The sequence below is a fragment of the Dioscorea cayenensis genome, chromosome 20 (assembly GCF_009730915.1).
Source record: "Dioscorea cayenensis subsp. rotundata cultivar TDr96_F1 chromosome 20, TDr96_F1_v2_PseudoChromosome.rev07_lg8_w22 25.fasta, whole genome shotgun sequence".
NCBI lineage: Eukaryota > Viridiplantae > Streptophyta > Magnoliopsida > Dioscoreales > Dioscoreaceae > Dioscorea > Dioscorea cayenensis.
In genome coordinates this window covers 1870317-1895214 of record NC_052490.1, presented here as the reverse complement: position 1 = coordinate 1895214, position 24898 = coordinate 1870317, and the positions used below count along the sequence as shown (strand labels likewise).

General features: G+C 38.0%; 2 protein-coding genes and 1 non-coding gene across 3 annotated transcripts; all 3 read right to left on the bottom strand.

Moving 5' to 3' along the window:
* Positions 1-2142: 2142 nt before the first annotated feature.
* LOC120252014 lies at positions 2143-2249 on the bottom strand. The gene has a single exon (XR_005533568.1). It is a non-coding gene; the product is annotated as a small nucleolar RNA R71 (small nucleolar RNA).
* Positions 2250-9739: 7490 nt separating this feature from the next.
* Positions 9740-11923, bottom strand: LOC120251858. Its single transcript, XM_039260513.1, has 9 exons — positions 11920-11923; positions 11569-11814; positions 11234-11478; positions 10925-11125; positions 10750-10842; positions 10547-10648; positions 10093-10236; positions 9835-9897; positions 9740-9763 (listed from the first exon to the last, which is right to left on the bottom strand). Exons 1-9 carry the CDS (start codon positions 11921-11923, stop codon positions 9740-9742), a joined length of 1122 nt encoding a protein of 373 aa, XP_039116447.1.
* Positions 11924-17015: 5092 nt separating this feature from the next.
* LOC120251857 lies at positions 17016-19535 on the bottom strand. The gene is made up of 5 exons (XM_039260512.1): positions 18304-19535; positions 17914-18222; positions 17736-17841; positions 17484-17654; positions 17016-17354 (listed from the first exon to the last, which is right to left on the bottom strand). Exons 1-5 carry the CDS (start codon positions 19533-19535, stop codon positions 17016-17018), a joined length of 2157 nt encoding a protein of 718 aa, XP_039116446.1.
* Positions 19536-24898: the final 5363 nt, after the last annotated feature.

Sequence of the window (24898 nt, the reverse complement as noted above, 5' to 3'; positions counted from 1 at the left end):
CCGTTTGCGTTACCTCGATGAAAGTATGGATTCGGGAAGTATTTCAGGCAGGATACTGTAGCAGAGCACTATAGAAAAACACTGTAGAAGCACTGTTCATAGCCGGCTGAGAAAACTGCAGAACAGAGAATCCACACGGGCATGTGGAAATTCCACACGCCCGTGTGAAAAATCCATAGGGGCGTGTGGATCCCCGATTCCGGCCCTATTTAAAGCCGATTCAGCCCCGATTTCAGCATTCTTTTCTCGATCTTTTCCCCAACTAGAGAGAGGGCTTCGGCTAGGGTTTTGAGAGGTATTGGCTAGGGTTTTGGAGAGGTTCTACGGCTCCGACATCGCGCGTCGTTTGGAAGATGGTTATTGGGAGAGCTTTCGTCGGCACCGATCCGGCGAGGTGTATCCTAGGCCGGACGAAGGACCCTTTGCGATGAGTAGAGGACTCTCCACAAGACCATCGACACGACTATCGAGGGGGTTTTCTATGGATTCATTGCTTTTACATTCTATTTCTTTGATTGTAATTAGCTCCATGGAGAGCTAAAGCCCTAGTCGGTACTTGGCTATTTGTGAACCCTAGGACGTATTCGCTTCTTTGAATCTCTTTATTATGCTTTCAATTAATTGATGTTTATTGTGAGTTCCAACCGTGAATGCTTGATTGTTTGAATACTCCCCTAGAGTGACACTAGGGTTGAGAGTTCTTGTTGGTAACCTTGTGAGTGAGTGACACACCATGAGTGTTAGACAAAGCTAGGTTGGAGAGGGTTGAGAGGGTGAGTCGAGAGGTATAGGAGCGTCGCCTTTCCCCTCTGATGTGTTAGATTCTACCTCGGTTCCTCGAGTTCTTTGCGGCCATAATAGAGTGAATGGTCTAAGAGATGACCTTCCGCTGGGGCTTAGTTGCGAGTGCAATGGAGTGAAGCGTAGAAGTGATATTAGTATCTATGGCTTAATTGTGGTTAGGGACCTTCCACCTGGACCAAAGGTTTAGGTCTATAATTAGGAAGAGATTTATCACTTGGAATCCCTAGAGCTCATTGCAATTCTATGTGAGTGCGTGGTTGAGAGGTTATCCAATCTCTCCTCCGGGACATGTATAGAGTTAGGCATGGTTGACCTTAGATTTGGGATTATGTAATTAAGGATTTCCACGACTCACTATTGCATTAATTAGGAAGCATAATAGAGGGTTCTTGCACTTGAAATGATTGTCCTAGGAGGAGCAATATCCGGGTACCCCATCTTTATCGATTGCCTTACCTTCTCCTTTACTTGTGCTCTCTTACTTGTTGTTTTTACTTTTGAGAATTGAATCATTGTCACATATATCACTATTCATCTTTCACATAGCTAAGAAACAAATTAAGTGTTTTTATTCTCTACTCCCTGTGGATACGATACCCGCTCATCCGGGGTTATTACTTCGACAAACCCGTGCACTTGTGGGATATACAAAAGGGGACCTTGTCATGTTTTTGGCGCCGTAGCCGCGGAGTAGGCGTTTAGAGATACTTTGCACTTTGTTTTCTTAGCTATTTTAGCATACATTCTATTTCATATCTTCTGATTCTATCATCGTTCTGATTTCTTTTTCTTTCTTTTTGGGTGCAGCTCCAGGTTATGACCCGACGGAAACCCTCAATATTGATTGAAGGAGATCCCGAGCTTGAAGGAACACTTAGAAGAAAAGGGAAAGTGCCTGTGTAAGAACAGTCTAATCTAGCTGATTTGGAAGTGGAAGAATGTGAAAACATGGCAGAACAGAATGAGCAACAGCGAACATTATCCGATTATGCCAGACCTTCATTATTGGGGACATAATCGAGTATTGTGCGTCCCTCGATTAAATCTCAGAACTTCAAGCTGAAGCCGGCATTCATCCACATGTTACAGCAATCCGCACAGTTCAATGGTTTGGCCGATGAGGATCCAAACAGTCATATAGAGAGTTTTCTAGATGTGTGTGATATGCTGAAGATAAACAGGGTGACGGATGATTCCATCAAGTTATGAGCCTTCCCATTTTCCCTAAAGGGGAGAGCGAAGCAGTGGCTACACTCATTACCTAGAGCATCAATTACCACATGGGAGGAGATGGTAGAAGCTTTTCTTGCCCGTTATTTCCCTCCTTGAAAATCTGCGAAGCTTAGGAATGAGATCTCATCCTTTGTTCAGTTGGAATTGGAGTCTCTATTTGAGACATGGGAAAGGTTAAAGGAGCCCTTGAGAAAGTGTCCGCAACATGGATTTCCAGAGTAGATGATTGTTTAGACCTTTTACAACGGTTTGAGACCGAGTACAACGAAACTCTTAGATGCGGCAGCAGAAGGTACCTTAGGTAGCAAGACCCCCGATGAGGCCCGTCAGTTAATTAAAGAAATGGGATTAAACAGCTACCAATGGAATACTAGGGAAAAGAAAAAGGGGGCCGGTCTCTATGAGATAGATGCAGTAACTTCATTGGTCACTCAAGTGGAAAATTTGAGTAAGAAGTTAGATCTTCTAACTTCAAACAAAGTACCGGCCGTGACGAATTGCAATGGGTGTGGTGGAGAACATGCTCTCTCCGATTGCCCGATCTCTATTGGTGATGTATCTTCAGTGGAGAACGTTGATTTTGTAGGTAATGGCATGATACCTCAAGGAAACCCATATAGCAACACTTACAATCCGGGTTGGAAGAATCATCCCAATTTCTCATGGAGCAATCAGGGTCCACCAAAGGCCATGGGGCCACCGGGTTTCCAATCACAACAACAAGCCCCGCATGTGGAAAACAGAGTGTCAGGTTTGGAAACCCGAATGAATGATTTGGAGAAGGCCTTAACTAGATTCGTGTAATCTGCAAATACAAGATTTGAATCAGTTGAGGCCACACTTCGCAACCACACCGCCTCTTTGTATAACATTGAAAATCAGGTGGGACAAATTGCGAAGTCACCTTCTGAAAGACCACATAGAAGCTTGCCGAGCAATACAGAGACCAACCCTAGAGAGCAAGTGAAGGCGATCACTTTGAGAATTGGTAGTGAGGTTGAAGATAGGCTTCCGAGTGAGATGCCAAAAGAACACGCACCCGAGGTTATATAGGTAGAAGAGGGAACAAGCAAAGAGAAGGAGGTGGCACCCCCACCTTTCAAGCCAAGAATTTCTTATCCCTCTAGATTGAAAAATTACCACGGGGATGAACAGTAAAAGAAGTTCCTGAGTTTGTTCAAGCAACTCCACATTAATATTCCTTTTGTTGAGGCATTGGCCCAAATGCCTAAGTATGCGAAGTTCTTGAAAGACTTGTTGACCAACAAGAGGAAGTTGGAGGAGAGTGCTTCAGTGGTTCTAGATGCTTTATGCTCGGCAGTGTTGCAAAGGAACATGCCAAACAAGAAGAAAGACTCGGGAAGCTTCATCATTCCATGTAGCATTGGCAATATGGGTGAAGAAATGGCATTGGCGGACTCCGGGCCAAGCATCAACGTCATGCCATACACCTTCTTTCGAAAGTTAGACTTGGGTGAGCCTAGACCAACTCGGATGACTTTGCAATTGACGGACCGAACGGTGAGACATCCGAGGGGTATCATCGAAGATGTACTTTTCAAGGTGGGCAAGTATATATTTCTTGTAGACTTTGTGGTGCTAGACGTCGATGATGATGCAGATGTACCCTTGATACTTGGGAGGCCGTTCTTGCGGACTTCCAAGGCATTGATTAACATAGACGGCGGAGAGCTAACTTTGAGAGTTGGAGATGACAAGGTCACATACCGCCTTGCTGAAGCTATGCGGCATTCTCTTGATTTCGATGATACTTTATACTTTCTAGACATTACTGATGAGATTGTTGATTAATACATGCAGGAAATGTTCAATCCAGACCCGTACGATGGTTTGTTTGACCAAAAAGAGGATGATGAAGAAGTAATGATACTTGGTTTGATGGAAGAAGTACCATCAACGCCGGGGATCTTGAAGAAGGTGCTCCGAAAAATGAAGAGGGCTAAGAGACACCACCAGAAACACTCCAAGGCTGCTGGAGACGTACGTGAATCGAAGAAGTTCGATGAACCATTGCTTGGTGGCCCCAAGCCCGATAATACACCCTATACCTTCAAGAGATTGTGCTCATCATACTTCCAAGTCATGGGTAAGAGGGCAACATTCATCTATGAGCCCCCATGAGGTAAGACAAGGTACGTTAAGCTTAGTGACGTTAAACAAGCGCTTCTTGGGAGACAACCCAAGTGTTTCCTGTTTTTCTTAGTCGAATAATGTAGTGTTTGCATGAATAAATTGTTGAGTGTTGGTGTCTTGATTTTTAGATGCTTGTGCTGTGATTTTATTTGAGGTTTTGAGTATTCATCGTTTGTTTTCATGTGGATTAGGCGAAGATGGTGCCTTTCCTGACTTGCATACCGATATCTACGTGCCCTCATGAGCAGGTCGGTGAATGGCCGTGGTGATAGCACGGGTGTGGTGAGCCGGCAGAAGCTTCTGTACCTATACTCGATGTGTAACGTGTGCCGATTCACCTAGGACACATCATTGCTGAGTATATTAGACACCAGGGGCACTACGCTAGATTGGGAGTGATCTTCTCGGGCCCCTACATTACAGGATTAGTGCTGGGTATGGGTCTATTGTGCACAGTTTGCTGGGTCGAGAAGACGAGTATACCCGCTTCCCTGCGCCTAGAGACGATGAGATTGATGGGCATGATCCGCAGGGTTCGGACAGGGGTTTATGCTTTGGTGCTACCAGCTCCATAGACAGCTGAGGATGAGGGAGATGATGTTGTGGCTTCTCAACCTGCCCCCGAGCATCAGCCAGCACCGATGGAGACCGAGGCACCTCCAGTGGTAGAGGACGTACCCCCGTACATATATTTTCACTATCTAGAGCCCATGATCGCTTTGAGAGGCTCGAGAATGCTGTGGGGGTGATACGGACAGAGTTAGTGAGGATCGTACAGAGATTGTTGAGATTAGGGCTGCGTAGGTTGCTAAGTACACAGAGTTCATGGCATGTTTCGATACACTACATCAGATCTTAGAGCGAGACGTCGCCTCATCATTTCTCTTGCGACCGAGGTCTTCTCAGATCCCCTCAGCTCCTCCAGCATTTTCCTCATCACCTATACCAACACAGGTTGACCCACCATGTACTTCCTCATCACCTGCAATAGCAGAGGACCCAGATCGAGCACGACATTGACATTTGATTTTATTTCCATTTCCTTACTTTTATGCACTTTATTTTGGACTTGTTCACTCTGAAAGGACTCTCCTTCTGAGTTTATTTTCATTTTGCATCTCGAGTTGTATTCTTTGTTCTATCTTTTATATACTCAAGTTATTTTGTTTTTATTGAGCTTCACTGAACCCCCTCTTGTATGCGTGCAGATGGTCTTGCCATCTTGGGAATTGAGACTTTGTCATGGGCATGGCCAAAGTGCTTCGGCACTTGGACGTGTGAGCTTCACAACCAGTTGGAACACTACTCCCAAGGATTTAGCTTCATTAAATGCAACACTAGGAGTCAGGGGAGTATTGTTTTGATTGCTTCTCCCACATATATTCTTGATTGATATGCATTATGAGTGAGCTTGCATGTGTACATTGGGGACAACGTATAACTTAAGTGTGGGTTTGGGGGGGGGCGGTGGGGGAGTTTCATAGTGCACACATCTTTTCTATTGTTCTTGATTGATATACATGCTCACATAGCCAATGGCGGTTCACCTTAGTTGCATTGATTGTATTCTTGAGTTTAGAAGAATTTTCAACATTGAATGTTTTCATGCTCTAGTTTTATTTAAATTTTAAGGAATTTTTACCTAATTTACATTCGTTGCACTACTCACTCTTTAAACTCTTTTGGAAACTCATGTTCGATGTTAAAGGGACTAGTTATAGTTGTTTCTTGTGTTAAATTCTGAAAAAAAGAGAAGGAACAAAATAGTTTTCTTGTTTATTGGGCATTTTGGGTGGAAAGAGCTACCACCTATGAAGTATGAAGCTACTCTCATAAGTCGGATACTAGTTATGCCCTAATGAGAGAAAGAGCTATCTCATAGGATGAGTGAAAGCTACCACTCCGGTAGAAAGAGCTACAACCTCAAAAGTGTGAAAGGGCTACCTTAGAGAATGTGTGAAGCTACTACCATCTTTGAAATTAGTGTTGCTTTCTTGTTGTAGATAAATAAGTCCCTTATACTTAGAGCTTTGAGAAGTATACTTTGGGTTGACTTGAGTGAGTCCACACACTTTCACGATTTCGGGTTTGTTGTCCTTTTTTATTCAAGTTTTTAGCTAGAGCTTCGATTTTTCATGTTTAGTGTTGAAATTTCCCTTACTTGGAGAATGCTCTTTTTGTATACTTTGGTGAACCTAAGGCCAAGCACTTCCAATATTTCCTTCATCTATGCACAAAATATTTAATTTTTTCTTGAGGACAAGCAAAAGCTAAAGTGTGGAGGAGTTTGATACTGTAGCAGAGCACCATAGCAAAGTTCTGTAGAAGCACTATTTCATAGACGGCCGAGAAAACTGCAGAACAGAGAATCCACACAGGCGTGTGGAAATTCCACACGCCCGTGTGAAAATCTACAAGGGCATCCACAGGGGCGTGTCGATCACCGATTCCAGCCCTATTTAAAGCCGATTCAGCCCCGATTTTAGCATTTTTTTCTCGATCTTTTCCCCAACTAGAGAGAGGGCTTCGGTTAGGGTTTTGAGAGGTACTGGCTAGGGTTTTGGAGAGGTTCTACGGCTCCGACATCGTGCGTCATTTGGAAGATGGTTATTGGGAGAGCTTTCCTCGGCACCGATCTGGCGAGGTGTATCCTAGGCCGAACGAAGGACTCTTTACGACGAGTAGATGACTCTCCCCAAGACCATCGACATGAATATCGAGGGGGTTTTCTATGGATTCATTGCTTTTACATTCTATTTCTTTGATTGTAATTAGCTCCATGGAGAACTAAACCCCCTAGTGGGTACTTGGGTATTTGTGAACCCTAGGACGTATTCGCTTCATTGAATCTCTTTATTATGCTTTCAATTAATTGATGTTTATTGTGAGTTTCAACCTTGAATGATTGATTGTTTGAATACTCCCCTAGAGTGACACTAGGGTTGAGAGTTCTTGTTGGTAACTTTGTGAGTGATTGACACACCACGAGTGTTAGACAAAGCTAGGTTGGAGAGGGTTGAGAGGGTGAGTCGAGAGGTACAGGAGCGTCCCTTTTCTCCTCTGATGTGTTAGATTCTACCTCCATTCCTTGAGTTCTTTGCGGCCATAATAGAGTGAATGGTCTAAGGGATGACCTTCCGCTGGGGCTTAGTTGCGGGTGCAATGCAGTGAAGCGTAGAAGTGATCTTAGTATCTAGGGCCTAATTGTGGTTAGGGATCTTCCACCTGGACCAAAGGGTTAGGTCTATAATTAGGAAGAGATTTATCACTTGGAATCCCTAGAGCTCATTGCAATTTTATGCGAGTGCGAAGTTGAGAGGTTATCCAATCTCTCCTCCGGGACATGTATAGAGTTAGGCATAGTTGACCTTAGATTTGGGACTATGTAATTAAGGATTTCCATGACTCACTATTGCATTATTTAGGAAGCATAATAGAGGGTTCTTGCACTTGAAATGATTGTCCTAGGAGGAGCAATATCCGGGTACCCCATCTTTATCGATTGCCTTACCTTCTCCTTTACGTGTCCTCTCTTACTTGTTGTTTTTACTTTTGAGAATTGAATCATTGTCACATATATCACTATTCATCTTTCACATAGCTAAGAACCGAATTAAGTGTTTTTATTCCCTACTCCCTGTGGATACGATACCTGCTCATCCGGGATTATTACTTTGACAAACCCGTGCACTTGCGGGATATACGCAAGGGGACCTTGTCATACATATGAATAAGTGATAAAATCTGATAAAAGTTATGCTCAATGTATGAAAAGAATGCTTCGTATTACTTATACACAAGCACTTATCAAACTCCCCCACACTTAAGCTTTTGCTTGTCCTCAAGCAAAAATAAAACATTAAAGCATCTAAGAAGGAAAATTATAAGTGCTTGTTCTTAGGTTAACCAAAAGTATGCAAAAGAAGCATTGTACAAGTAAGGATAAATTCCAACACCGAATAAGAGAAATCAATGCTCTAGCTAAAACCTTGCATCAAAAAAAACAACAAACTAGATATTGTGTAGTATGTGTAATCTCACTCAAGTCAACCCAGCATTGACAACGCCCCTTGCGTGTGACCCGCAAGTGCACTGGTTTATCAAAGTAATAAATCCCAGGTGAGTGGGTTATCATATCCATGGGGAATAGTGAATAAAAACACAATGATTGCTACTTAACTAAGTGAATATGAAACAATAATAGTGTTGAAAAAATCAATGTGAACAAGACTAAAGAAAATAAGAAAGAAAGGCACAATAAAATGAGAGAAAAGGCAATTCGATAGAATGTGGGGCACTCGGACATTGCTCCTCCTAGGGTTATTGATTTAAGTGCAATACCAACTATTATGTCTCCTAACTGATGCTTAATGAGTTGTGGAAATTCTAAAATACACGGTCCCAAACCTAAGGTCAACCATGACTAACTCTACGCAATGCCCTGGTGAAGAAATCACTCAGTCTCAACAGCTCACATTGCATACAAATGCAAGAAGCTCTATGGATTCCAAGTGATAAACTTATTCCTATATGTAGATCTAACCCTTTGGTCCAGACAAAAGACCACTAGTCCCAATTACGCCCCAAATAGTAAGGATTACTTCAACGCTTCACTCTGTTGCTCGCGCAACTAAGCTCAACCAGAGTTTCTCTCTTAGCACTTCACTAAATTGTGACCGCAAAGAACTCTAGGAGCATGGAGGTAGGATAAATCACACCGGAAGGGAAAGGGGATCCTCTACAACCTCTCGATTCACACTCTCAACCCTCTCTAACCTACCAATGTCTAACCCTCATGGTGTGTCACTCATCCACAAAGGCTACCAAAATAGACTCTCACTACAACATATTAGTTCTTCACCGCATTTTTTTACCTTTAGTGGCGTTTATAAAAACGCCGGTAGTATGACCGGTGTTTGATCGTAAAACGCCGGCAATGTCGAATCTGGTTCTTCGAGAGTAGCCCGGTTTCGCCGGCGTTTAATATATAAACGCCACAAAGTTTACGGCGTTTATCAAGAAACATGCCTACAAAAATACATAGTTGGACACTGAATTTTTTATTTATTCGCGGCGTTTAAGTAATAAAACGGCGCCAAGGGCCGGCATTTTTCGAATAAACGCCGCGAAAATACGGCGATCTGTATATTATTTCTTTGTTGATTATGCCGGGCTTTTAAAAATAAAAACGCCGTAATTGGATAAAACCCAGTAATATTTTCAGATTTTTTTGCATTTAATTCCTATAATAAATTTGAATATTACCTAAAAACCCAAATTAAACTTCATTAATAAAAAGAAATATGAAGGCAATAAATAATGTACAATCTTGTATGTGAATACCATAATGATATATAAATTTAATCAACTTCGAGATCTTCAATCTCATTCACAATCACAAATATTTAACAAAATATGATAGGTACAATTGTAGTGGAAAACTCATAGACACGAAGAACATTCAAAGTTCATATAAAATCTCATAAAAAAGTGGGAAAAAAAAATCAAGCATTCGTCGGTCTTGATCATCTAACCTCCTAAGAGTGCATCAATGTTCTGGAGAAGCCTGATTCTGCAAGAATAATTTAGAGTATTAGTATTAAACAACACACAACATTATATGTTTAATGTACTATATATTACCTGAACATGCACACTAGACCCGGCTGTGTTAGCCTTAGGGGTCTGAAATCCGATGCATTGATTCTGCAATAATTAGAATTATATGTTTAATATATAATTTGGCAACAGAAAATTAGGAATGGACCAATAAATAAATACTATAAACTTATAGAGAGTATCACCCAATTATACACACACAAATACATAAATGAAATAATAACTTATGATTATGGAAGTATCCAAAAAGTAACTGATTACTAGTTTAGAAGTTTGAAATACGTGCGATTGAGAAGACGATCCACCTATGGTAGGCAGGGGAATTGTCGCTCCTGGGAATTGTTGTTGCAAGAAAGTATAAAGAGTGTTGTAATTAGCACGTTCTTGCCCAAGCTCATCTTCCATCTTTTGGAACTTTTCATTCATCTGTTGGCGAAATTCTATGCACTCAGATGAATGACCATTACATGTTGTGAGACGACGACTATCTGAATGGCCGTAATATGAAGTTGGTGTAGGACCCAATCCAAGCCCTCTTACTCGGCCATGTCGCACTTTTTCCAATCACTTGAGTCAAAAATTTCTGCTTTCAACCATTCCCTCATCCCCATCGATTGATTGATATTCGGATAGTTTTTTTCATTTGCCTTTTCCTACATTTATGTAAAAGACTTTTAGCAAATGCCATTTCTTAAGAAATCAATAGAAGGAAAAATAATGGCCAGAGACTTAGTACCATAATCTCTTCTGTCTCTTTATTCAAATATGAACCATCTTTTTTATTGTGGGTTGCTTTGAAAAACTCGAAACGTCCTATTTTCTTTCCACTTCTGAGTTCCTAAATCAAGAAATTATAGATTAGTAATGGTTTCTAGCAAAGCATACTCTCTGGAAAAAAAATAATACTATTGAATATTGAAAGACTTAACAATTTTTTACCATTTCCTTTTCTTTTCTCGCGAAACTTTTTGAACCAGAAGTGTGTGTGTACTTTTGTTGCTTTCTCGAGAAAACCCCAACCTGTTCTGATTCCTGCATAATAACATGAACATTAAATTACATATGTAAGATACCATGATAATTACATTTATAATAAACAATATATTTTTCGCACCTCCCCTTTCCTCGAGTACCAAAAATCAACTAATTCTTCCCATTGCCAGCTAACAGTCCCTTCTGGATGCTTTTCTTTATTTGCTTGCAACCCATCCTCTCTTTTGAAATATTTTCTCTTCAAATCATGTTTGTTGTCCCTCCATTTCTTTCCCAAAGACTTGAGCACATAGTCTTTTGGGATTTCAAGAACAAAGCGTGTCTATTTCATAACCAAAAATAGTTTCAACCAAATATTATGACCTTAATAATATCATTATATAAAAAAGAATACCTTATGCATAACACAAATATAAGCATAAAAGTATACCTCGATGAAGTTTAATAGTTCATCCTTCAATGTTTTGGGCACTTTATGCCAACTCTCGTATTGAAGACCGATCTTCTGGCTAGATCGAGCTATCATACCTAGGAATGAAGAGAATAATTGTGCCTCAGGACCAATTGGTTGTCCAAGCCCGTTTGCACTGACCAACACTTTCTCTCCTGGAGGTAGTGCCCACAACTCCTTCAAAGTTGTTCGTCCTCTTCCTTTACAGCGGCCCGCATTGTCAACTATAACAATTCATGTGCCCATTCATCAAGACAAAATGGTTTAACCCATTACTCAAAAAGTTGTATTTGGAAATCAATTGCACAAAATACCTGTTTTTACATTAACCACTCCACTGGTATTTTCAATTATTTTATCATGGTCTTCATTTTCATCATCTCCATTACGATTTGAATTAGTATCTGATGATGAATGAGTTGAGGTGCGACGTTGAGCATCAGGCATTTGACCAGTTGAGATCTCAACTTCATTGGTTATAGCAGCATTGTGACTGGTATTTGTTTCAGATCGGATTACCTTCATGTCCTTCAATTTTGATCTTGGCATCTTGATGTTGTCTACAACACATCATAATGATACTTATACATCATAATGATATTGTAATATTGTTAATTGAAATGGTCATGATAGGAGGAGATTACTTTTTATCCTTATATTAGTACCCATTGTGCTATTTTTCTGTCATATGGTTCAATTTCAATCAATTTGTTTTCATACCGTTATTCATATCAATACTTTGTTGTTTAACATTCATTGGCCAGCATCCATCCTTGTATTACATAATGATGAAAAAACACAATTTAAAAATTTTATCCCCAAAGTCTACAATATAAAATAATCAAACAATAAGTTGATGAAATTCACTTGCAAAGTTGTTCCAATATTGGGAAATTGAACATTTTGGCAAAACAATAAAAAGAAATATACTCCAGAAATATAACATACTTGCAGTTCAAATTATTTGCAACAGCAAAGCCAATCAAGTTTGTCCAATGGTTTGGGATTACTGACAGATGTTGTTGTCTAGTTTTCAGCAAATCCTGACAAATCCCGCAGTTGAGCCTGCAAAATTACATGGAGAGCGTTCAAATGATTCAGTGTAAAATAATTCAATGAGCATGTTTACATCAACAGATACATGCCAAAGTGTCTTCCCCATTCCATTTTCATTCAAGCAAGAAAGACGAGGAAAGTCTTAATAAACCAAAAGATAACCAGTAAAGAAAATCATAACATAAATATATGTTGCAGCTGCCTATTATCAGCACGGAAAGCTCAATGTATCAGTTGTTTATCACAATTTTATTGCCTCTCAACCACCGGATCATCACATTTGTGTGGTAATAAATCAATCAATCCAACATTTAAGTAAAACAAAATAATTTAAAAAATGACACATAGATCTATATTTCATGATCCAAAAAATAAATTAAACAATCCAACATTTAAGGCCACATGGCCATTGATCCTTGCTATCAATTCTAGTAAACAAACTAAAATCTTGGGAACAAGTGAAACTAGGATCTCACTCAAGATAACAATAATAAAACATGTAATAATGCTTATATTTAACTTCAAAAAAAAAAAAAAAGAAGTCAATTCCATGTGGATCTATGTCTCTGGTTGACTTAGAAATTTTCCCTAAAACTTATCTTAACTTTTCTCCATTGTAGATTCATCAAACCTAGGAACCCGAGCAAACTAATGTTAATTACATTAATAGTTCTTAATGTTAGACAAAGAATATTAATTGTAGTTATTTTACATGATAACAAAATAATAAAACAAAGCATTGTATCTAAAAGCATTGACTACCAACAATGTAAGTACATAAACCTTGCTTGTCTAAATATATAATTGCAACTAGAATATAGATAACCATATATAGAAAAACATGTCCATGAGAAATTATCAGCATGTCTTCCAAAAATAGCATTTAAGACAAAAGATTTAAAGTATGGTTGAAAGCTGAACATATCTGCCAACCAATTGCAGATATTTTTGCTAAAAAAAAGGCGCACAAGTCTGAAATTTCAAAAGGTGAAAAACCTGGAATAATATGATGAAACAAATGCCAATATTTCTCTTATCAACAGCCCTGTTTAATAATAAAAAAAATCAGTCAGCTAACTTTTAGCATCTAACATGAAAAACTTGGCTTGTTGGTCATATAAATATATAATAGAGCAAATACACATCCTGGATTGACCACCTTGTGTATTTTCATATGAAGTTATGTGTATTTTCATATGCATCACAATAAAGTTTGTATTGATAATTGTAGTATTTCCAGCTTTCGTATTGTTAATTTCCTTCATGATTTCTTCCTTTTGGCATCATCTTTCAAGCATATGCTTAACTTATAACATGTAATATATCTGCATATTTTCTCTAACAACCAATATAACAAATTGACTGATTTTTTCTGATTTGATTTTGAAGCGTCACAATTAAATGTTTGTACTCATTGTTAATCTTGTTTACAGGATTCCCAACTTATAATCAAGCAACACATAGATAAGACATTGTATGACTGGCTCAATTTGGTTCCACACTTTGACTTGCACCGTAAATGTAAAACATCGGATGCAACTACTTAATAAAAAAAAAATAAGACAAACCAATGAGAGCAGCATTCTGAGAAATAAATAAACAAATAAACATCTAACAAATGAGAATGACTTATAGAGAAAATGTAGATTTCATCAAAAATATTACCTTTGGTTAATTAAGACAAACAAATAGATACAATGTAACAAGAGAACCATACAAATAAGACATCACTCTCTCAATCAAGATCACATTCACTTCTTCAAAACCACATATCTTTTTATTCACATAAATCTAATGCATAACAACAAATGAGAACATATCAATGACCTGATTTCGTATTTCTGCAGAACAGATTGCTAGATAATCATCCTTCTGTTTTGTGTTGGTTGTTTTTTAAAAATTATATGTTGAATTTTTTTGCAGAACATATCAATGACCTTCATTCATAGGAATTGGGTTGTCATCATAAACTTCAGAACCTTTGAGCAAAGAGCTTACATGGAATTTTTTTTTTAAAACCATTTTCATGTTTGGAAAACATATAAATCCGAATATAACCACAAAATAATTCAAAACCAGATCATTGCTGAAGGCAACAAGATCGTCAGATGATTGTCTTTGAATTTATATTTATTCTTGAATCTTCATTTGAATTTCTCATCCTTAATTAACATTAATGAACTACTCGCATAAATTCTAGTCCTCTTACAAGATCAACTGACATAATTTTCATATCTTGTTCACATTAGTTTACTTGTCACAATAATAGTGATTCCAAAGGAGGAGAAATTTCAACAGGAAACTCAATCAGAGAAACATAAAAACAAACTCAAGAAGAAAAATCCACAAGTCTTAATGATAGATGCTTTCTAGTGAACAGAGACCACAAGATGAATACATGTCATTTAATCAGGGACATTAATTTCATTAATGCAATTCTGAGACTTATATGTTTGCCAACTATCATTATAACTCTCCATCATGCATGAACATTAATTAAACAAAAGCTTTACTGTCTTTTGCCTTATATTTCTTTCGACAATTTACATGGAAGTGATTAAGAAAGAAGTACGAAATATACATGTTGTTAATTAGATATTACTAAAATATTATAGTACCTGAACCACGCCTTAGATTGGAATGATGCCAATCCAAGATTGTCTCAATTATAGCTCTGTTAGAAAAATTTGCTAGGATACCTAACAACAAGGGTACAGATATCCATTAAATAAAGCTCCAAACGGAATTAAAAAAAAAAAACAATCACATGATCAATGCATGTGTCACTTGTAATATATTTAAAGGAAAAACATATGCATAGTGAAGATAATTAAACTACTTGATCATTGACAAAGTTAAAAACATATGCATTCTCAAATTTCGTGCTTCCGAATGGATCTAGAAACAGGAAAGATGATTCATTCCTCGCATTCCCAAAACGAGGAATGGCCGGTTTCAAGAAGCTCGCATCTCTTTCGTGCAATGCAGATCGACAGTGTCAAAGCTAATGAATTCACTCTAACTCGCTGCCATTCGAGGCTAGCAGCATTAAGAGACCTTAGAAGTGGAAAGGAGATTCATTGCTAGCCTAATCGAGCTGGATATTCATCAAATTAATGCTTCGTTTTTAAACTCTTTTATTAGCTTCTGCTTGGAGATCAGACAACCCCAGCAAGCTCTAAATCTATGGACATTTTCTTGTGAAGATGATAATCCATGGAATTCCTTGATGCAAACTTTTTCTAAACTTATTTATAATGGAAGCATAATCGAGCTTCTTACTCGACATAAAGTTAATTGTATGACTACTTGATCAATGACAAAGTTAAATGATAATTAAACCACGTCCCATAAGATTTAAACTCGACATAAAGTTAATTGTAAGACTACTTGATCAATGACAAAGTTAGCCTTTGAAGATAATTAATAATTCAAATTAAGCTTAAATATTTTCTGAAATTACAGAAATTACATATATACCTCCTTACACTGAAATAAACTAAGTTTACACATGAAGACTTTGGTTAAAATATCAAATGTGTGAGATTACACAAAAAACAACCCTGTAGTCATCTCCAAGTTTTATCTAACTCTAATATTTTGCCTGTTGGAAATATAGTACCACATCGGTTGTGTGATAGAAGTGTAATGGGTTTATATATAGGTATAGGGGTTGAGCTACTAAGTCTTGAGATTTTTTGGTGTAAGACTCCTAAGCCTATATAGAGCCCATATAGGGCCCACTAGTACCAAACATATAAAATCTAACATGGTATCAGAGAAATATAGTGGAGCCACCGATGTGGTACAAGTCCATGTGTATATGACCTCCATGTGTGTAGGACCTCTGAGACACAACTAGTGTACAAGTCCATGTAAACAGACCTCTGGTGTACAAGTCTGTGCAAGTTCGACCGAGTTGAACTTGAGGGAGGGTGTTGGAAATATAGTACCACATCGGTTGTGTGATAGAAGTGTAATGGGTTTATATATAGGTATAGGGGTTGAGCTACTAAGTCTTGAGATTTTTTGGTGTAAGACTCCTAAGCCTATATAGAGCCCATATAGAGCCCACTAGTACCAAACATATAAAATCTAACATTGCCCAATAGCGCAATTGAATAAAATATTCCAAAGTGAAGTTGGAGAAGAACAACCTTAATGATTTAGATAAATCATGATAAAAGGAACAACAAAGTCACCAAACAATTAATATGAATCACACTTGTACAGCATAGCAAACTCCAAATAATTCATTGAAAGGATAACTTCCATAAGTAAATTTCATGACACTAGTCTTTATGGTAATTTAATGCGTAAATATTGTCATACATGAATATGACAAGAAGCTATAATATTGAATGCACAAGACTTTTCAGAAAATTATCAATCCCTCGTTATCTTTAAGTGTTTTTTTTTATGTATTTAACTTGTCATGCAGGAAGAATATGAGAAAGGCTAACCAAGTCCTAGTTTATGCTAATGCACTGAAAGATATGCACCATTGAAAAGTTCAAAACATTCAACATATCAAATAGTAGGATTGCTAGTAAAAACAGAAGATTAACATCATAAGTTCAAAACCTAATGGAAATATCATGATTGATTCATACTGCATGTTTGCAAAGTTGAAAAACTCACACTAGAAATTTTGAATTTGCAAAATTGTAACTCATCGTACAAATACGAAGCAATTTACTGATCATTAAGCCGCATATACATCCTCATTGGCATCTTCATGAACCCATTGCTCATCATCGTTAGAAGATAAAATGCCTTCACTACTAGTAGGAAAACAGTCAGTTCGAGGACCACTTTCTGTCGATTCATCACCCATGTCATACACTTCCCTAGCATGATTGCGTATCACAACATACCATCCAGATTCGGTGAGATCTTTACTGTAGAATACTTGCTTCACTTGTGATGAAAATACATAAGGCTCATCAATGACATTGGCACCTGTATGGATTAATCTAGAAAAATTCACCATGGTAAATCCATATTTATCTTTCTTGATACCCCGACTATTAGTAACATCAGCCTAATCACATCGAAACAACACAACTTTGAATTTTTGAAAGTAATCTAGCTCAATTATGTCATTCAAAATCACGTAATAGTAAATATTTCCTTGCACGGGGTTCGCATCACTTGCGCTAGCATAACTCACTGTTGAAGAAGTAACAACACATCCGGAATTTTGAGTCCTCCTTAATCTCTCACGAGATTTGGTATGGAAGCGAAATCCATTGATGATATATCCTTTGTATCGCTTAACAATTCGGTTTGGTCCTTGTGCAAGGAACCTAACTTCTTCGGTCACATTTCTTCCACGAGAAACCTAAGAAATTGGGTCAATATATGTATAGAATTAAAAAGCAAAAAATTTATAGAGAATTATGTTTCTAATTTCATCACTTACAACTTCGGCCAACCATTCATGAAAGGTCTTAGTAAATTGCATATCAACATCACGAGCGGTTGAACGGCGTGCACGCATTTGTTGTCTTAAGATATTCTTGTACTCACTACAATTAATTGCAATACAAATTGTAAAATTATGCCATACAAATTAAAACAGATGGAAATGCTTCACTCACGATTGTAGTGTGACAGTAACGTCATGGTGTAATAAGACATATCGATGTGCTTGTGCCAATGATTTAGCATCTAATTCTGTAATTTCAAATTGGCGTATTGGTTGTCCATGACTATGAAATAAATAAGTTCCCCCGAGTGCCTCATCATGAACTTCTCCCAAATTCCTTGATGGTTTATCAAATATTGTTTCAACATCTTCCAGATATCGGGAACAAAAGGTCACACATTCCTCTGCCAAATAACCTTCGACAATAGAACCTTCAGGATATCTCTTGTTCCGCACATAGTTCTTTAACTTCAACAAGAACCTAAAACATGTATGTCATGTCAACTAAAAAATAAATTTAATTCTTACTAATTAAAACTAAGTCTATAGTAGGAAATTTTACCGTTCAATTGGATACATCCATTGGTAATGGACAGGTCCACCAAGTTTGGCTTGCAATGGAAGGTGAATAAGCAAATGGACCATTATAGTGAAGAAAGATGGTGGAAAAATCTTCTCTAATTGACATAAAACCATCGATGCTCGATATTGAAGTTTGTCGAGCTCTTCAACGTTGAGAACCTTACCACAAAGAATTTTGAATATATTGCAAAGCTCGGAAATGGAACACATCACTTGTTTTGATGATGATAAGCGTAAAGCAATTGGAAGCAAATCATGGAGTAGTATATGATGATCATGTGATTTTAGAGAATGTAGCTTCCGTTCCTTTTGGTTCACACATCTTGATATATTTGAGGAATAACCATCCGGAACTTTAATGTTCTTCGAGACTTGGCAAAACACATCCTTCTCCCCTTTTGTCATTGAATAAATAGCAGGAGGCAACCTTGTTCTTCCATTAGGAAGATATTCAGGATGAAGAACATGACGAATTCCCATATCTACCAAATCAAGTCTGGCTTTCAAATTATCTTTTGATTTCCCATCAACATTAAGCAAGGTTCCAATAATATTTTCACAAACATTCTTCTCAATGTGCATCACATCCAAATTATGCCGCATAAGGAGATGCTCCCAATATGGTAAATCAAAAAATATACTTCTCTTTTTCCACAAATCTGCTTCTTGTGATTCATCTTCTTCCTTGTCCATGACACTATCTTCTTGAAAATTGGATTCTTGCCTCTGTCTTTTCTTTGAGCTACTAGAAGCCTTTGATTTTCTTAGCCTTTGTTTTATTCGTTTCCCATAACTATATTGCACATCATTTAACATCAACAAGATGTTTGACCCACTTGTAGATAAAGGAGCCTCACGTAGCTCTAAAGTACCATCAAATAGATGTTTTTGGAGCCTATATGGATGATCTTTAGCTAACCACCGCCGATGTCCCATATAACAAAACTTTTGTCCATTGGATAGCCATCTCGATGCTGTTTTTGCAGCACAACAAGGGCAAGCATACTTTCCCTTCGTTCTCCAACCAGATAAAATTGCATAAGCGGGGAAATCATTTATTCTCCACATTAGAGCAGCTCGCAAATTGAAGTTCTGTTTCCTTGATGCATCATATGTCTGAAGACCAACCCATAGTTGCTTCAGCTCCTTGATTAGAGGTTGCAAGTAGATGTCAATGTCATTTCCGGGACCATTAACTCCAGGGATAATCATGGATAAGAGGAAAGAAGATTGCTTCATCCCTTTCCACGGTGGCAAATTATAAGGGATCAACACCACCGGCCATGTACTATAAGAAGTACTCGATAGAATTTGAATGGATTAAAACCATCAGAGGAAAGTCTGAGCCTAATATTTCGAGGATCAGAAGCAAAGTCTGGATATCTCGTGTCAAACGTTTTCCATGCTTCAGCGTTAGCAGGATGCCTCAAACACCCATCTTCTGTACAACCATCAACATGCCAAGTCATATCCCCAGAAGTCCTCGACGACATGAATATTCTTTGTAATCTTGGGATGATGGGAAAATAACGCAAAACCTTCACTGGTCTTTTGTGGACCATTTCATCATCATCATTGGAAGAATGGTTAGAATCCGTGGACAACCATCAAGAAGTGCTGCAAACAAGACAAGCTTGTTGATTTTCTTTATCACTCCAATAGAGCATACAATCATTAGTGCAAGCATGAATTTTTTCATAACCAAGTCCTAAGTCTTTGATGACCTTCTTTGATTCACGACTATTTGTAGGAATGGCAGCGGCTGGGAAAAATTCTTTCAAAAACTCAATTAGGTAATCGAGCGCTTTTCCACTCATCCCACATATGCATTTTAGGTGGAAGAGACGAATGCAAAAATACAACCTGGAATGCTTCGATCCATCATAAAGTTTCTCATTCATATCTTCAAGTAACTTGTAGAACTTTGCTGCTTCCGTAGGAGGTTCTTCCTCACCTGCCCCATCATGGACTTCGGCTTCATCATTGACAACATCTCCAATATTAGGTTCAATGCCCCCATGAACATCATGACGGATGTTAAAAGCATCACGTAACAATTCTCCCATGGCACCATGGCTACTATGAAAGGTTGAAGTAGGTTGAGTAGTGCTTGGAGGCATTGTGATTATGTTATCCAAATTAGATGTTGAAGAATGAACAAGCTCCCCATGGAAGAACCAACAAGTGTAACCCCGTAGGATTCCATCACACATTAAATGTTCTTCCACTACTTCTTGTGTGTGCCAATGAACATTCGCACACTTTACACAAGGACAAACAATCATGTTGTCTTCACTTGACTTATCAAATGCGAAATCAAGAAATGACTCCACTCCTTTTGCATACTCGTTAGACAATCTTGACTTATGCATCCAACTCTTATCCATCACTGTTTACCATCAATGAAGTTAATATAGTGCTTACAATTGTAATGTGCAAACCAATCAAGTGTCTTATCTTGAGAAATTATAGCCATCAAACCATGATGCCATCACAATCATATGAAATATTTCACAAGTATTTGATCTTATATATTTTTCATACCTCCAATTGTTCATGTGCAAAATGAGATATGTATATAAGCTTGCACAATGAATCTAATCAATGAGCTCAGGTGTTTCTCATTGATATAAGTTGGTAACTTATAATGTGTTTCATATGTTTATTAATGGAGACCATTTAATAATCATGGTGATGATTATGTTTAAAGTTCCTCTTACTAGCTAGCGTAAAGAAAAATGCTTTCTTTGTTTATTCTTTGAAGTAACCTTTCATTTATTTTCTACAAAGTTGTCTACAAGGCTATAGCATCTTCATGAACAAATGAGAAAGTGACCTTATATGAAAAATCAAGGAAATTAATTATCAATTTGACTAGGTAGAAGTAAACTATATATATATATATAGTTGTGAGTGCACTTGTAGTTGAAATAGAACTATATATATTATTAAATGATAAAACATATGCATTCTTATTCCATCCAAGTAATTATTTTAGTGAAAATATGTCAAACTTAATTTTTATTAGATTTCTGTTCAAAGGTTTTCCGTTCTAGTTGAGTATGTCTAAATTCAAATGAATAACGTCGAGGGTTTGTTCTCCAATTTTCTCTTCTTTGTAGTCTCTAGTTTAAACATGCATCATTTTTTAACCCGTTGGTTTGGCAGCCAATGCCAAATCTATACCCAAACTAGCTTGGGTTTCACTAATGCTGCACCTTTGTTACAAATAACAAATGTGTAAATTGCATGTTGGAATCTTTACTAATCAAATCTTGATATGCATACTTATTCATTCTGTTACCATACCACAATTATCAACATCTCAAATAAACAATCAAATAGAAGATTGAACAGGATGCTTCATGTCATAAACCACTGGTTATTTTCTGTTCTTCCTAAGCTTTCTCTGAAGTGGCTTAAGTTTAGCTTGGTTCCAACTAAGCTCCAAATCTAATTCAATTCATATTTCCTAGTTGGAGCTCTAAACTCTGAAATGAACAAGAACAATCAATAAATCAATGCATGAGTTCTTCCATGTGTATGTGAATTTTCAATTGCTTTAAGCTGAAGATGTCCATGTAGTTCATTTAGTTTTCTTCTAACTAGATTATGTTGTGGAACTAAATATCGGTGACATTTAATAGTACTTTCATCCTTTTTTTTTGGGTGAAATGAACAAGAGTATATTGTAACAAATAATGGTCCAATTATTCCAAAATAACTCTCTTTATTGAGATCCATTATATATTTTTTCACAGGTGAATGTCACAGCAGATCACCGGATCATCTACGGCGCAGACTTGGCAGCCTTCCTCCAGACATTTGCAAAGATCATTGAGATACAATAATCATTTCATCAAAGTACAATAATCTGTTGGAGAAGGAATCTGTAAACCATTGAAAAACACTAAAGAGACCAAAATTTTCAACAAACCCCAAATCAAAACAAGCAAGATAAATGTCCAAATTCAACATCTCCATGCAAACATGATTTCAAGCAAGCTGAATAGAATTTCACCATCCAAATCAATCAAAAAAGAAAAAGAAAAAAACAAATATGTAGATAAAATCCTAAAAGAGGAACGACAATGAAGCAAAGGATGAGAAAAGGGTAACGGAAGTACCACCAGTGATCGATGCTCGGGAGCCACAATGAATTGGAGATGATGGTGATTGGGCACTGGAGAGGAGAGGGGAGCAGCTTCCAGGAGAGCCTCTGTGCGGCGGCTGTGGCCGAAGATGAATTGGAGATGATGGTGATTGAGCCCTAAAAAGCATGTGTTAAAGAAATCACAGCAGATTAATATTGAAACACAAACCAAAAAGGCAAACAAATTGGCAACCTGAAGGGGAAAACTCCGTCGAAAGAAGGTAGGCTGGAGCTTCGAGAAGTTGGATCTTAGAGAAGTTGCTCAACCAGTAACTGGAGGTGTGCGACGGCGTTGAATAGCAGCGAGATCGAGGGAAAAGGTGGAGATTGGAGAAGGATTTGGGATTGAAACTAAGGAAACCCTGCGAAAGAAGGAAGGCTGGAGCTTTTCTCTGATGGAGAAGAGAACCTGCGCGCAGACAAGGGCCGAATATGGGGAGAGAAATAATAAATATTACCGGCGTTTTAGCCAAAAACGTCACCAAATCAAGGCATTTACCCGGCGTTTAAAAGGAAACCCTGCGAAAAATAATAACTTCTCGGCGTTTTAAAACTACAAATGCCGCTCTAACAAAAAACTTTCTCGGCGTTTGTCATCAACATGCCGCAAAGTTCCACTCTTCCATACTAGAAGTTGCTTTAGTGGCGTTTTAAAATGCAAACGCCGTATATATACCGATAAAAAACCCATAATGGTGTTTTTAATACAAACGCAGGCATATAATTAGGAACTAGTCCCGGCATTTTACTCAAACAATGCCGCTAAATTAAAACATTTCCCGGCATATTCCATGGCATTTTGGAGAAAACCCCGTTGATGTTTGGAAATTCTTCGCGCCATCCTTTTCTGATAGCGTGCGCTTGCACTTTGCCGGCGTTTATATCATCAACGCAGCTACAGAAAACCCAATGCTGGCGTTTTCATAGTAAAACGCCGCCAATGTCCAATTACTCAATCGAAGAAGGCGCATTCGTGGCATTTCACAGTGAAAACGCCATAGATGTTTTGGTGTTTTAATAAAACGCCGGCAATAAAATTCCGCTAAAACACTACAATGCTGTAGTGTCTCAACCCTAGTATCACTCTAAGGGAGAAATCATTTAACAAGCATTCAGGATTGGAACTCAATTATAGACATCAATTAAGGAAAACATAATATATGGTCAATAAAACAATAACATCATAGGGAAACACAAGTCCAAGTACGCACTAAGAGGTTTAGCTCTCCATGGAGCAAGATACAATCAATAATGAAATTGAAAAATAAAAAAACATGTAATCCATAAGAAAACTGCCTCGGCATTTGTGTCTATGATCTTGTGAAATAGCCTCGTCCTCTCCAATAGTCCTCTTGTCAAGCCTAGGGCACACCTCGCCGGATCGGTGCCGATGAAAGCCCCCAATAACTATTTTCAAAGAGAAATTTGCTGTTAAAACCGTAGAACCACTCCAAAACCCTTGCGAAAGCCCCTCTAAACCCTGGCCGCAGGCCTCCCAAAATTTGGAGAAAAGATGGAGAGAACGATGAAAGATGGATGTCCAAATCAGTACAAGTTGTGGCTTTATAAATGGCTGGAATCGAGCATCCACATGTTTGTGTGGAATTTCCACACGCCCATGTGGATTTCTAGAAATCTAATTTTCTGTGGCCTGTGAACAGTAAGTGCTACAATAAATTGCGACAATAGTACTCCGGCAAAATACTCCCGAATCCACACTTTTCATCGAGGTAACATAAATGGGCACACGTCTATGCCCTAGATCGCATCGCTTCTTCAATAAAATGCCATATTGGTGAATATCTTGCTAACATTGTACAAGTCAGAATAAGCAAATGTGACTGCTTTTGTGCCCCTCCGAACAATGTAATTTCTTGAGCTCATAGTGATTGGCACACATTCATGTATCTTTGATTACAACTTGTGTCTTCACATTTGTTCACCCCATGACTTCATCAACAAAGTACAGTCACAATCTACTTTGGCTTTTTTCTTTCATAATTGGCTTCACAACCCTTCATGAACGAAAGTTCACAAATACACATGTATTATCGCTAAAATATGATAAAAGTAATGCTCATCATAAGAAAAGAATACTTCATATTACTAATACACAAGCACTGATCAAGCATGTACTTCCCAAAGCTCTAATTGATTGGGACTTATTTATGTAGAAAAAGAAAAGAGAAGGAAGTAGCTTCACAAATCCTCTATGGTAGCCCTTTCCTAGGCGGCCACCAAGGTTGCTTTCACACTTTTAAGGTGGTAGCTCTTTCTACTGGGGTTGTAGCTTTCACTCATCCCATGAGATAGCTCTTTCTCTCATTAGAGCATCACTAGTATCCCACTTATTAGAGTATCTTTATACTTCATAGGTGGTAGCTCTTTTCACCTTAAATGCACAACTAAAACAAGTATTTTT

Bases quoted from the DNA above. Each gene is read 5' to 3' on its own strand.
- LOC120251858 (XM_039260513.1), bottom strand. The intron at 11,479-11,568 runs GTATTTTGTGCA...GAATTGTTATAG, and splicing joins AGTGGTTAATGTAAAAACAG to TTGACAATGCGGGCCGCTGT. The intron at 10,843-10,924 runs GTGCGAAAAATA...GTTATTATGCAG, and splicing joins GGTACTCGAGGAAAGGGGAG to GAATCAGAACAGGTTGGGGT.
- LOC120251857 (XM_039260512.1), bottom strand. From the start codon at position 19,535: ATGATTATCCCTGGAGTTAATGGTCCCGGAAATGACATTGACATCTAC. The intron at 17,842-17,913 runs GTGAGTGAAGCA...AATTAATTGTAG, and splicing joins GTTACTGTCACACTACAATC to TGAGTACAAGAATATCTTAA. The intron at 17,655-17,735 runs GTAAGTGATGAA...CCAATTTCTTAG, and splicing joins ATGAATGGTTGGCCGAAGTT to GTTTCTCGTGGAAGAAATGT.